Source organism: Galeopterus variegatus, unplaced genomic scaffold (genome assembly GCF_000696425.1).
Source record: "Galeopterus variegatus unplaced genomic scaffold, G_variegatus-3.0.2 Scaffold8186, whole genome shotgun sequence".
NCBI classification, from domain to species: Eukaryota; Metazoa; Chordata; class Mammalia; order Dermoptera; family Cynocephalidae; genus Galeopterus; species Galeopterus variegatus.
This window is the reverse complement of record NW_007734297.1, coordinates 8,244-23,012: the sequence shown is the minus strand read 5'-3', so window position 1 is coordinate 23,012 and position 14,769 is coordinate 8,244. Positions and strand designations below refer to the sequence as shown.

The 14,769-nt window shown below is 40.2% G+C and overlaps 1 protein-coding gene across 2 annotated transcripts in view; it reads right to left on the bottom strand.

The window, feature by feature from the left end:
• Nucleotides 1–7,296: 7,296 nt before the first annotated feature.
• LOC103608230 (NADH dehydrogenase [ubiquinone] 1 alpha subcomplex assembly factor 5) overlaps nucleotides 7,297–14,769 on the bottom strand; it is a 15,454-nt gene continuing 7,981 nt past the window's right edge. The window contains exons 3-5 of one of the 2 annotated variants that reach the window (XM_008592681.1): nucleotides 9,413–9,496; nucleotides 8,978–9,060; nucleotides 7,297–8,813 (exon numbers count right to left, since the gene is read on the bottom strand). In XM_008592681.1, the coding sequence (XP_008590903.1) occupies nucleotides 8,721–8,813; nucleotides 8,978–9,060; nucleotides 9,413–9,496 (260 nt within the window). In that variant the 3' untranslated portion in view covers nucleotides 7,297–8,720. The remainder of the gene's footprint in view (nucleotides 8,814–8,977; nucleotides 9,061–9,412; nucleotides 9,497–14,769) is intronic. The other variant, XM_008592682.1, reaches the window with a different exon arrangement.

Here is a 14,769-nt window from a genome sequence, read left to right as displayed (position 1 = left end):
TGACTCTGGGTTTTGTGAAGGACTCAATACTGAAGGCCCTTGGAATAGAGAGGCTCCCCCAGGGACCACTTGCCACACCTTTCCCACCTCTCCCCCTGCAACAGTGCAGGTGCCAGCTGGGTCTGTAGCTCTGCTGGGGTTGCATGAATGATGGCCAGTCTGCCACAGGTGGCTGGGCAAGACTGGAACACCCACATTCCAGCTGTCTCTCCCCTACCAGCTAGTGACCTCAGGTAGATCAGTCTTTCTCTGTGGGACTCAGTTTCCTCAACTGCAAAACAAGAGTGCGCTGATATATTGCAGCTCAAAAGTTTTATAATTCTAGTCTAGCCTCTCAGGTGAGAAATTATAGTCTATAACAGAAAAATGTTTTTAAATCTTTCCATGTGTGGGAAGAATAGAATTATTTTTCAGGCCGTGAGATTTACTTGAATGCTTAGCTCTTCTTTTTTGCCACACAATTAATTCCATTCAATATTTGTACCTGTGCTATGATATGAAAACATTTACTTCCTATTTTTTTGTGGTGTGTGCTTCTGTGAAATGAGTTATCCTAACTTGTATTTCATTAATCAGAAAATAATTTCTAGGAAAAGATGAAGTGCCCATAAAAAAAAAAGAAACATTTAATGTCACCTAATAGAACATTAAAACAAATCTCTTATATTTGATTTCTGTCTGGATTTTGCCATAGAAGCAAAACAGCTATCTGAGATCATGTGATTTATTCTTTTTTAAAAAGAGACAGTGACTTTAAGTAGTACATGTTGATTAATCAATCTTCTAGTGCAAGCAAGAGACAATTTTATGTAGGACAAATGGTAAGCTACCATCACAACAGTAGTCAATAATTTATTCTGGAAAGCATCTCTGAAATTCATTCTGTCTAGAATAATAACAGTAACATATCATGTTCATCATGTGCCAGGCACTGTTCTGACTAACTATATTATTAACTCATTTGATTTTCACAACTACCTTCCTGGGAGAATACTGTATCATCATCCTTCTTTTATAGAAGAGGAAACTGAGGTCAAGTAACTTGCCCAAGGCCACATAGCCAGGACTTAGCCAGTTCCCTGCTGCCTTGAGAAAGTTCATAAACAATTTTGCAGGTGAATAGTTCTAACTGAATGTAGATTTTTCCAGAACTATTCAAATTATTTAACAAGCTTCTACAATGCCTGGCATTGTGCTAGACTAACGTTTCTCAAAATAGGTTCAAGATTTTGCAAGATGCTCTTTGATAATAGATTAAGTCAGGAAAATACCATAAAATGTAGGCTCCTTTGGGAGATTCACAACAATTACATCAAAGGTTTTGAGACGTCTCACAGGAAAGATATCCATTTAATTTTGTTTACCTCAGCTTTTCCAACTATATTTACTTCTGGAAACTCTCCTCTCCCTGCCCCGATCCTCACCTTTATTAACATTCTGTGACGTAAGAGTCATTGTACCAGATGTGCAAGGTATCTAATGAGCTTGGCTTTCTAAGCCTAAGAAATAATAAGCATGGTGCTTATTCTCTGCCAAGTGTTATTCTAACGCTCCCAAGAATGGCTCTCATTTCACAGCTGTTGAGTAACTTACCAAATGTAAGCTAGTTAGTGGTAGAAAGGGGATTCAACAGGAGGATCTGACTTTAGAACACATGCTGATCTTCACCACCACTCTTTTGGGCCACCCTAGTATTTAGTGATAGCCAGACACCTTGCCTGGACTTGGGACCTACCCTGTCCTGTACTGTAATTCTCAGTCAGCTCTGCTGCAGGCTCTGCTTTGACCTCACCTCATGGTTCTTGTCTTATTCGCTAGAGCCAGGTCCTTCCCTGTCTCCCAGTCCCAGCAACTGTATTTCTACCCAGTTGTCCATGTCCAACTGTTCTCCTTGGTACCCAGATTCCTCTGTGGCAAGAGTCTAACCTAGAATCCCAGTCCAGTGGCTGATCCATGGAACTTGTAGCTGGATGTGCCTGATGCTAATGGCCTTTCCAGTCCCCTGCTGTCTGCCATGCTCACAGGGATCACAGTGACTATATCTGGGCTTTCCCTGTGGCTACTGGAACCCTGGTTATAGCAGTGCCTATGCTCAAGGAGCTGAGCATTTAGCTGAAGAGGCAGAACTCATGGACAGAAACAATGTAAAGTGCTACAGGGAATGGAACTAACAGAAGTTCAAGATGGCCTGGGATAAGAAAGCAACATGAACTTGAGCTGGATTTGAAGGATGACTGAGCTTAGAGTAGAAGGAACTCAGAAGAGTTTGGAGAGCAGGCAGTCCTGCAGGGACAAAGATTCCAGGACAGGGTTGAGTGTGTGTTGGGGAGAGTGGATGGAATCAACTGACTAGCTCTAATACTCTTGGTGCTTGGTGGGGTGTACAAGGGTATGGTGGGTGTATTAGTCCATTTGTGTTGCTTATAACAATACATGGAACTGGGTGATTTATAAAAGAAATGAAATTTATTCCTTACAGTTTCTGAGGCTGGGAAGTCCAAAGTCCATCTGGCGGTGACAACAGTGACCCAGGGATCTTACATTGCAAGATGGTGGAAGCAGAGAGAGCAGAGAGACAGACTGTTCTTTTAAAGCCCTCAGAACCACACCTCTGACCACCATTTTTAATCCATCCACTATTGCATGGTCCTACAATCCAATCACCTCTTCAAGGCTCCACCTTTCAATTACCATAATAGGATTTCCCGCCCTCTTAACAGTCATAGTGGGGGCTAAGTTTCTAATACATAACCGTGGGGGATACAGTTCAAGCTTCAATGAGTTTCGGGGGGACATAATTCAATCCACTACAGTGGGAGGGAGGACATGGAGAGAAAGGCTAGTAGCTCATAGTAGCTCTTATGGTTTTGACCTCCAAAAGAAGGTAGCGTAGTTGCACTACCTCTGTCACATATAAGACTGAAATCAAATATTGGCTCTGCCATTTATGTGACCTTGGAGAAGTCACAACCTCTCAAAACTTGTTTCCTCATCTGAAAAGTGGGTACAATGGTACTAGTATCTACCTCATAGGGAATTGGGAGGGTGAAATGAGAATTGAGAATGCATATCTGGCCAGAGCATAATACGTGGAGCTTTAAAAGGGGGGTTTCACCAACCTGTTACACCCAGGTTAAATGAAACTGCCTTTGAGAACAATGAGTGTTCAGCTGGCTTCTCAAGAAATCATGCAGACAACCTGACTTGGTTAGACACTGCAGTATTTTCATATCTATTCCTTTATTTGGTCTTCCAGAGTATTGCCACCTGACCATTTCTTGTTTTAGTGTGACTTGTAGCCAAGACCTCGTCACCTGGACAGATAACTGGAAACTTTCTACAAAATTTGGGAACACTTCCCAAATGCTACATGCTGGATGACTATGAGAAAATGTCACCTATGGAAAATGTAGAAGGCCATCCGTGCTGAATATGTAAGGGTTTGGAGCTCTCCTTTGCTGCCCTGAAACTCAAAATAAAAATGCATTTTGGTCCACTTTTAAGATTAGGGGACTGAGGCAAATCACACTGTGCTTCCTTCTAAACCTTATCCTTAGATAAAATCAAAGTTAACTTTGAGGGCCAGGACTATAAATCCAGCCCGCCTGACTCCCAGTCCCTGCCTTTTCCTCTATTTCCATACTCTTTTGTAGCACAGGCTGGCAAGTTGTCCTTTGAAATTCTCTCCCTAGCCTGCCATTCATAATCAAAGCACAGATTACTAACATTTAGACCTGGTAATTGCTCCTGATTATTCTTCTGCCAGGCTGGCTCTGATTGAAACTAGGAACGGACATCCTGAACACACACTAGAGTCCTGTGTGAGGAATCTGGAGACTGGCTGGTTTATACTGGCTGCTTTGAAAGTACAGGCAGTTTACCTTTGCCTGGTTTTGCCAATGGCTAGCAAGACAGGACCAAGTCTGGCTTTTTTTTTTTTTTAAAGATGATGGTAAGGGGATCTTAGCCCTTGACTTGGGGTTGTCAGCACCATGCTCTCCCAAGTGAGCTAAACAGCCATCCCTATATAGGGATCCAAACCTGTGGCCTTGGTGTTATAAGCACCACACTCTCCCAAGTGAGCCACGGGACAACCGGCCCTCAAGTCTGGCTTTTACAAAGCCCTTCCTATTTCTGCAGCATTGTGCTCACTCAAGAGCCTGGTAACAAGTATGCAGTGTTAACAGTCCATCCTGATAAGGAGCTGTCAGCAACTCAACAGCCAAGGCAGAAGGGAACTTGAGGAACCCACTTGGAGTTACATAGTCACTGAATTCTCAAGGTTAGAGTCTTCCCGAATTCTCTGGTTCATTTTGGAACTAGCCCCAGTCAGACTTCCAGAAAATTGCTCTTAATATTCCTAGGAAATGACATTTGAGGCCTAGTAAATGTACCTTGGAAGATTAGTTCTACTTTGAGATGACATGGAATCAAACCTCCAGGCAAGAGTATCTCAGGCCTGATGTTATAAAAACAAATGTTATGTTAATTTTAGCTAACTTTAAATAAACAGGCAGTGTTTTACACTTAAATTAACAATTCAGCATACCGAGGGCATCCAACTTTTCCAAAAGCAAGTGTATTAGTTATCTTTTGTTATGTAACAAATTACTCTAAGACACAGACTCCGTGGCGCACTTGGGAGAGTGCAGCGCTGGGAGCGCAGCAATGCTCCCGCCGCGGGTTCTGATCCTATATAGGAATGGCCGGTGCACTCACTGGCTGAGCGCGGTGGTTACTCTAAGACACAGACTCCGTGGCGCACTTGGGAGAGTGCAGCGCTGGGAGCGCAGCAATGCTCCCGCCGCGGGTTCTGATCCTATATAGGAATGGCCGGTGCACTCACTGGCTGAGTGAGGTGGGGGTGACACCAAGCCAAGGGTTGTGATCCCCTTACCGGTCACGAAAAAGACAAAAAAAAAAAAAAAGACAGTGGCTAAAACAACAAACATTATCTCAGCTTCTGTGGGTAAATTTGGGAGGGGCTTTGCTGAGTGGTTCCGGCTCAGGGTTTCTCATGAGGTTATGGTCAAAACAATGGCTGGGACTGCAGTCATCTAGAAGTTTCACTGGGACTAAAGGATCTGCTTCCATGATGGCGCCCTCATGTGGCTTTTGGCAGGAGGCCTATGTTCCTCACCTCTAGGTCCTTTCCATAGAGCTGTATGAGTGGCCTCACATATGGCAGCTGACTTTCCCCCGGAGAGAATGATCCAAGAGAGAGCAAAGAGAAAGCAACCCCTTTTATTACCTAGACTCAGGAGTAACACACTAACACTTCCATATTCCACTTGTTGGAACGGAGCCACTAAATTCAGCCTGCACTGAAAGGGAGGGGAATAAAGCTCCATGTCTTAAAGACAAGCATATCAAAGAATCTGTGGACAGATTTTAAAACCACCACAGATGGCAAAGCATTATTTCCCTATTTGTTAACAATAATTTACCAGCACCCACTGCACCTGATATTACTTTCAAATTAATGTTTATTAAACCAGCAATATAAATGATCTGTCAAATATCCAGGCAGAGAACTAAAATATACCAATTTCCGGAAGGGCAGGTCCACTTATGATGTCTCCTAAAGATAAACTTCACATTATTAACAACAACTCCTCCCCTCCCCCCAAAAAGTTCAAAACATTTCTTTTTAGGCAAGAGAGGCTAATGGTAACTTATGAAGGAATAAAATATTAATCACTTCCCCAAGCATATTTTTTTCCAAATATCTATTAATATTCATTTCTTTCCTAAATGGAAGCTAATCCATAGTAAAATACTTTTATTCCATTCCTGCTTAAGGGATATATAATCAATATAAAAACTGCATGTCTTCAAGATAGGCCATATTGTAATTGTTTCCACCTAGTGGAAGAAAGTGGTACTAAAAGGGTTTGAAAAATAACATAAAACTTCATAGATACTTCATGAGTTACTTCTGTGAGTATAACTTTTTATAATCATATCATATACTTGATATATATGGGGTAACTTCCATCTCAACAAATCCTATAGAAATTCTCTCCACAAAGCAAACAATCTTTGTTTTATAAACTTTAACATATACTGCCATCTCTGGAGTTCTCCAGGCCAACAACCTGGAATACTGCTAAGAACCAAGAAATAATCCCAAATCTCCTAGCAGTCGAAATATGTCACAGTGTGCACACGCAGAAGCCCTGTTAGACTGACAGCTAAGAGCACATAAAACTCAGTGAACATCTGTTAAAGGAGCCAATAAAGCTCTAGCATTTCACTCTAAAGGAGAGTACTTCTCCCGGAATCTAGTTTCTCTTTCCTATCTTATACACTAGTCCTAAAAACCTTCCAACCTGAATTCTAATTTTATGGTAGATCACAAGGGGCAAAAAAACTGACTCAAGGAAGTTCATTTTCGTCAAGCTGTTAAGATCGACAACCAACAGCAAATAAGAAAAGCGTTGCAAAAGAGACGCAAAACAAACTCATCATTCTAGGGGCCAGTGAGTCTGGGAAAAGAAACACAGCATAACTTGAGTTTATGGCAATAGCTGTGGGGCTATCAAGAAATGGTTATTTTCCATATGCCATTTAAGAATATAATAAATTTTGGAAAGATTTTTGACAAGACATTTTTCTAAGTTTTGTTGCTTAAAAGGATGAGCTCTTAATCATTTGGAAAACATGGCTATTCAGAAAAATTAATTACCTGAGGGTCCTAAACAATTAAAGCTTGATAGCACACTTCAAGCAGGTATCAACTAAAATATAATTTTACTATTGTCACTCACACTAAAGTAAGTAATTTCACTACTGTCACTCACATTAAACAATAAGGGTCCTCAATTAGCTGTATTAAATTGTTTTCTTTTTTTTAAATAGAGCTTATTCTTGAGATAGCCCAGAGTAGATTCCTCCCTAGCCCCACTCCACCATCCACATATACCATTGGGATTAAATAAACAAAACTAATATCCTTGGTAAGAAAATTCAAAATTTACAGAAAAATAAAATATGAAAAGTACAAGATTCTTTCGCAGTTTTTGCCCACCCCCTGCACCCCTGACGGACCAGACAGAATGACTGACACAGGCACAGAGTCCCACAGTCCTTTTCCTCACCAATAACCACTTAGTGGTTTCATATACATGCTTCAAAAACCAGTATCAATGCACATGAACATGTGTCCTTTTGGAAACAGACACCCTGGAATTTATCCTTTCCTCCATCATCAGTTTGCACCTTAATTAACAGGGTTCTTTGATCTTGTTATTCTCTTCCAGTTCTGAAAATTAAGCTATAAAAAACTTGCCCAAATTTTACTTCATAGGTACTTTATTTTACTTTGTGTAAAAACAAAACAAAAAAGTTTCCAAGAGTATCCCAATTTCAAATATCAATGATTTTCCCAACTGAAGAGAATAAGAATGGTAATTTTTTTTTCTCCTACAAAATCTTGGTTTTTAACTATAACTTAGACTTTGAAATGACATATTTTTCACGAAAACATGATTTAATTGATGGTTTAATTCAATTCAAACTGGAACTGAGTGTCTACTATGTGCAAAGTACCATGCTCTGCATGGGGTAAGATACAACCTTCCCACGAAGAGCTTGGTGCTAGTGCGGTGGAAGGAGGGGAGGAAGGCAGAAGAGAGGGACTGAGGAAAGAGGCAACACTATCCTAATGACCCAGGCTAAGGGGGAGGAGGGCCAGCCCAGGTTAAAGGAAAAGGACAGCACATACGTCACCACTACTGGAGAAACAGACGTAGCGCTCGCTCTTTCACTTCCCAGCTTTGTCCCTGCTTCCTGCCTATCATCCATCCATCTTCTTCTCACCTGTTCTAAGCTGTCTGAGCTGGACGGTTTCCAAATAATTTTGAACCCTACTAGATGACAATGGTATGATAAACGGGGATTAGGATAATAGTGCTAAAGGCTTGAAATTACAAAGAAATGCCTAACAATAAATAGCACATTTAATCACTGTGCAGAGACTTTGACACGTGATTTTTGCCTCTGTAATTCTTTAAAATATTTTCTTCTCCCCTAAGGTAGGGTGGGGCATAAAACCATGGCGGTCAAGAAATAAGATCAGAATGCCAATGCTTTAAGAAGAGAGATGAGCAGGGATTCAATAAAGATACATGTTCTCAAGTCCAAAACTACAGAATAGCTCTGGAGAAATTACATAATCCTCTGTTCCTCTTCAAGGCAAAGATGATGACAGTGTGACAAATAATTTTGCCTTCAGTACCTTACAGTAGTCATTACAAAAAGTCTGTTTTCACTCTAGATGAGCCAGAACTCTAAAGAACCTACCAACTTGTTCCTCCCCTCATTTCCACTGCTGCGGTCCTCTCACAGAAATAACAAAAGACCAGAAGGAGAAAAAGGTACAAAATGTCAGCATGAGTAATGTTTTCCCATCAAGTCAGGCATTTATATGTTAACATATTTGTGGATTTTTCAGGGAAATATTTTCATTGCTTTTAGGCAGAATCTACAAATAAGAAACCCAAATCACTAGATAACAGCATTCTTATGAAAACAGAAACAATGTGAAATTGAAATGGTTACTAAATATAGATGTGGTATTGGGCTATTCTAATTATTTGAAAAGCCTGTCAGTAAATAGCTTATGGATTGCTCCTTGCTTCAAAATATAATAATTTTAGATGTGAAAGCTACCTATTTCTGATGAAAATTCTGGACTACATTAACACTGAATAAAATATTTATTGTGATTTTTTCTCCTGTGACATAAGATTGCTTATTTTTCCTAGGTCTCCAAATGACACTGTTGCGGAACCTCTTTCAGCTGGTCTTGCCTGAAAATAATGAGAAAGATTAAAGATATTAGAAAGAGACAGATATACACAGCCCTGATTGCTGTCATAAATATATATATATGAGCACCCTAAGTTAATAAACAACAACAAAAAATAAACACAAACATGAACCGACTAAGAAAAGTGAACTGTTTTAATATTACCTGTGAATCATGGTATTTCCATCCTATCATGTAATAGATCTGATATGTGGCAGGTACTGATCCATCATCATTTCTATACATTTCTATAAAGACAAATAATGGTTGAAGTCCAAAAAAATGCAAGTAGAAAAAAAAAAAAACACCTGCTCAATAAAAGTCACATCTTCCAAAGAGAAATGGGTACTAGGATACTTGTAGGATTCTGAGAATACCTCATGTGAAAAATTCTTAATAATGAGAGACTAACAGTAAGGAAATATTGAGGACTGCTTAGAAAAAGATACAGAGCTACACGATCTTGTTTTGAGAGGGAGGACATGAAGTCTGATGGTGCCTTAATGGGACAGGAAAAAGCGCTGGCAATGTTAAAGGAATCAACATGACACACAAGTTCCGCAGTGAGGCACAGGTGGAAGGAGTGGTCAGCTCCCTTACCTCTGTACACCGCTGAGGCTGCCAGCATCGTGTCTCGGTGCAGCAAGGCTTTTCTATTCCAAGAACAGTTACTCTCACCCATACCTAAAAATATACTACAGGCAGCTTGAGATAATACAGCACATATCCTGAGCAGCTCAACATCACAGACATACCCCCATCTCATCCAACGGTATACCTGTCCCCATTCTCCAGTAGTCACATAAAATAACCTAAATCTCACCTCTCTTTTAGACTATAGCTAGACTTCTTAATGATTCTGAAGCAAAACTACTTCAAGCTTCTTGGATGTTAAGACACGTGAAGAAGTCAAATTGCAGGAGGCAAGCCCAACAATGCTTTACTTGCCAGCAACATAAGCCAGCTGGGCAAAAGCAGGGTGACCAGGCCCCTCCAGGCGAGTCATCAGTTGGTTGAAAAGTGCCTTTCCAAGGATGACACATCTAATGCCCCTTTTAGCTGCTCTTTGAAGGACAGGACAGTGCCACAATGCCCCACTCCTTCTAAGCCATAAACATGTGTGACTATGAAACTAGGAAGATGGCTTTGAGACTCATTAGACAAAGCTACTATGTGTTTTCAGATTTTACAATATTTTATTAAACCCAGAATAGGAAAGAATTATGTGCATTCTTTTCAGAGTCACTTCTTTTAATATTTTAAAAGGTATCTTTAGGCTTCTTTCCTTCAGGTTGATGGTTAAAAGCTAGGATAAATATTATTCTACTGTTCATTAAAAATTGATGTTGTATATTTGACTTTTCTTATGCATATATTTGAACAAAACTATTTTGAAAGGCCATATTTTAAACAGTCTGGAAAATTAAAATAATTTCAAACATAAAAATCCTCTATATTTATTCTCCACATTAAACTTTACTACATGTTCAAGTATCAGTTTTTTAGTTTTGCTTTTCTACTTTCACAAATCAAGAAACTAATAAACTTCCAATATCAGTATTCTTTAATGTTTTAAAATAATCTACCAAGTTTTCAATGGCCTTATTAAAACAATCAACAAATTAGCTGCAATAACTAAACTTTCCTCTCTCCAATCCCAAAAGGTTCCTATTATTTCCTAAAATAATGAGTCTCTAATACCAAAACCAATGTCCCACATCCTCTGAGTATAAGAGACCCAAATCCTGTAGAACAATAGACACAAACTAGTAGATTAATCATCATCAAGAAATACATGGATCTTATTCTTGCTGTCAGGAAGCAGCTGGATGACCTTATACCAATCACCCTGGATCTTCAAGGTGGCTAGACTAGATGATATCTAAAGGCTTCTAGTGCTAACATTTTAGACCAACTACATAATCTAATTTAAAAACATTCTCCTACATAGTATCAACTGTATCAAGTGACCAGAGGTAAAGTAGGGCTTACATTGGAAGAGACTACTGCAAGACTACTGCTGATGAGGGGTGTGGTGCTTTCATTTCTGCTCGACTTCCCATTGCCATGGCTTACTTGGACGTTAGATACAGACAACAGCAGAGGCAATCAGATTTAATTTTTTAAAAATGTTAATAAGCAATGCACTAGAAATTCTAAAATGCCTTCTAAACAATTGGTATTAAGATATATTAATTAAGAGTATTAGATATAATGCTCTCTGAAGGTCTGACCTAAGTCAGCCATATAGAACTTCAAAAGCACTACTGTACGGCACAGGTGCTAACTGTGCTGCTACTGCAGCCCCCTTTTCCCTTGCGAGAGAAGCGCACTTCCATATGAACTTCCCCTCTCCTTGCAGAAGCAGTGTGGGTTGGTGGAGAGTCTGGACTTAAGGATCATAATCCCAGTTTTAACTCTTATGTAACGTGTGGCAGTCACTTAATCTTTATCAAACTCAGTTTTATCATCTTTGAAATGAAATGATAATATTTCATAATACATCATGGTGGATGTTTACTAAAGACTATCTGGGAAAAACATTCACGATTTATGACTTACACTGGGCTTTGTGATAACAGGAAAATCCAGCCAGCGGGTAACTGTTTAAAACTCTCACAGTGGGGCCGACCCCGTGGCTCACTTGGGAGAGTGTGGCGCTGGTAGCGCCGAGGCTGCAGGTTCAGATCCTGCATACGGATGGCTGGTGCGCTCACTGGCTGAGCCTGGTGCAGACCACACTGTGCCAAGGGTTACGATCCCCTTACAGGTCAAAAAAAAAAAAAAAACTCTCACAGTGTTTTTAAGGTTAAGTTCAACTGCTTACAAAAAAACCTGACTTATTATGGTTTAGTAGTAACAATACTGAGTATTGTCTAAAAAGTAACTGAACTTACCTTAAAACCACTGTGAAAGCCTCAAACATTTCTCGTGCATTCATCAGCTGATATGCAACTTGTTTTGTAAAATTATGTCAACATGCTGGACTTTTTTTCTGTGAATTAATAACAATGGCAGCTTAAATGAGACATACCACAACCATCAAGAAAAAAGTATAACACAATGTAAAATCCAAAAACCAATCTGAAAGTAACAGCATCTTCCAGGCAGCAAAGCAACACACCTGCTCACCCACCATGCTCCTCCTCTCCTCCATTCCTTCCATGAGCAATGTTCTTCACATCACATCTGCCTCTGACTTTTTCCAGGGTAGAGTATTTGAGATTTCAGTATATGAACCAGGCTGCTTGACTAGGTTTAAATCCCGGCTCTACGGCTTACTAACTACTACATCATCTTGGACAAGTTAATTAACTTCTCTCTGTGTCTCAGTTTCTTCAAACATAATAAAGACAGATTAACCATGTTGGCTCTAGTCTTACCTTCCTCTTAAACTATGCCTCATAAACACCAGTAGATGAGCTTTCTAACACTAATCTGATCGTCTCCTCTGCACAAAATTCTTCTAAGACACTACAAGTCTCATGTGAAAAAACCTAGAAGCCTCTGATCCTCTATCATGTCCACCATCTCACCATTCTACATACTCATGCAATACTAAATTACAGTACAGTTCCTTCTTCAGGAGGGTGAAGGACGTACATATCCTCTTACTCTTCCATGATTTTACACCCGCTGTTTCTGCTGTGTGGAATGCAATGCCCGCCTCCCCAAACCTGTACCCACCCCTTCATTCTCCTGGTAAACTCATTTTAGCTTAGGTGCTGCCTCTTCTGTAAAAGCATCCCTGACTCCCTAAGCAGACTTAGGGGCTTTGTCTCTTGTGTTTCTCCATGTACTTTAAAAAACAATGATCTTGTTTTACAGTTAAATGCATATGTCTGTCAATCTCTGTGTGTCTCTTTCTCCTTACTAGAACATAAGCTCCCTGAGATCAGGAACTATGTATTTCCACCACTGGCTCAGTGTTGGCACCTGGCAGATGCTCAGTAAATGGTAAGTGAATAAATATAAAACCAGCCAGTTAATGTTTATATCTGGTTTTTTAAATATCGTGTTTACAGGTTATCTTTAGATACTTCCTCTTAATCCTCCTAAGGGCAAGAGACATCAAAGACTAAGACACATGATTTTTGTGAAAGGCTTTACAGTAAAAATAAGAGAAGCACTGGCAAAGCCTCTTAAAAGTAAATATAAGGCAATAGCTCCTCAAAATATGTGACCTATTTAAAACCGTTAGGCGAAGATAGGTTATCAACTTGAAAGGGGCTTGAGGCAACCTTCTGGGGTGCTAGAAATGTTCTGTAGCTTGCTCTGGATGGTGGTTAAAAATATAAGCAGCTGCACCTTTAAGATTAGTGCACTTTACTAAACATATATGCTAACTTCAATTTTAAAATAACACACAAATCAAGTTTGTAGTATAGGATTCTGGACTCAAGTGATAACTCTAGATTTAATGTGACCTCAGATAAGATACTTAACTTCTTGATGTCTCAAATCTGCTCACCTGTAAAATTAGGATATTAGAAAACCTCACATAATTACACTGAGCACAGAGTAAATACTGTATTTATTTTTAGCTGGCTGGCAGGTACAGGGAACTGAACCCTTGACGTTGGTGTTACAAAGCCATGCTGTAGCCAACTGTAACTGGTGTTACAAAGCCATGTACAGGCCAGCCCCTGTACGTATTTTTAAATCAGTGGGAAGTAACATTTTCCAACTGATAGGTCTAATTTCCAGTCTCTTTTTCTTTCCTTTCTTAAAATGAATTACGAGCACAGCATTTATTATATAGCAGAATAAAAATTAATGCTATATTTGAAAAACTTTTTATCATTAGAGCCTGAATGAGAAATCACCCACCACCATCTCTTAAGCCTTTGGATGAAGGGGTTCCCTGATTTCCTGATTATATCAGGGTGAGCTAAGTGCTCAGGGGGGTGCTTGGAAAGGGGGCTGGATGATTTACTACTGATCCTCTGCTATCTTGGGCATGCGTGAAGAGTGACTACAATAAGTTTTTAGCTACACATCTTTCCCCTGGTAAAAGTGACAGAAGCTCTGTACTCAGAAATGGCTGGATGATGGCTAAAATGAACCTCGTTACAAATAGGCAACTATAAGAAACAACAGGGTCAGTTAAGAGAGTGCCAGAGTGGAGTCAAGGAGGCAAGAGTTTGGTACCTAATTCTGTCACTAACAGGCATATGCTCTCTTTGGGCCTAAGTTTTCTTAAGAGGGCTACTGAGAGAAGCTGGTGCAACAATCCTCACAAAAAGCTATAAATCTGTGAACAAAGACCAGGTATTTATTTTTATAATCCTCTTGCTTTAAATCTTCTTACCATTTTTCAGGGTCAGATTTAGATTTCTCTAAGTAAGTGTAGTTTTGGTTTTACTAAACACACACCAGCCAGCTTCCCGCATTCCCTATTAAACACCCTGGCCCTGCTGAGGCCCCTACCACTTGGCTGTAATCCTCTCCCACTCCTGCTTGCTGTTTGGCACATGGCTCAGTTTTTTTCTGTACCCCCAGTCCTGCCACCACCCTGGGTGTCTTCAATATTAACAACCAGCAAGTTCCATGGCCTCTAAGATTTTTCAATCTCCTCATCTCTAATGAAGCTCCCCATCACTCCACTTCTGCCTCCGCGCCTGGGACATGTTCAAGACCAAGATATCACTTATAACTACTTTACTTCCAAAATCATCAATCAAACATCCCATTTTCTCCTCCTGTCCTTCCAGTATGTTCAGGCACTTCAACCATGATCATTTTCTGACTGCCCTGTGATCTCCTGTGCATGGCTCCTCCACTTCTAATTCTTTTTTTTTTTTTTTCCTTTTTGTCTTTTTTCGTGTCCGGCAACGGATCGCAACCCTCAGTGTCACGCCCGTACCGGACCGGCAACGGGATTGCAAACCTTGGTGCCGCGCCTGCACCTCACTCAGCCAGTGAGCGGGAACCGGTCTGTATGTTGGACCCGAACC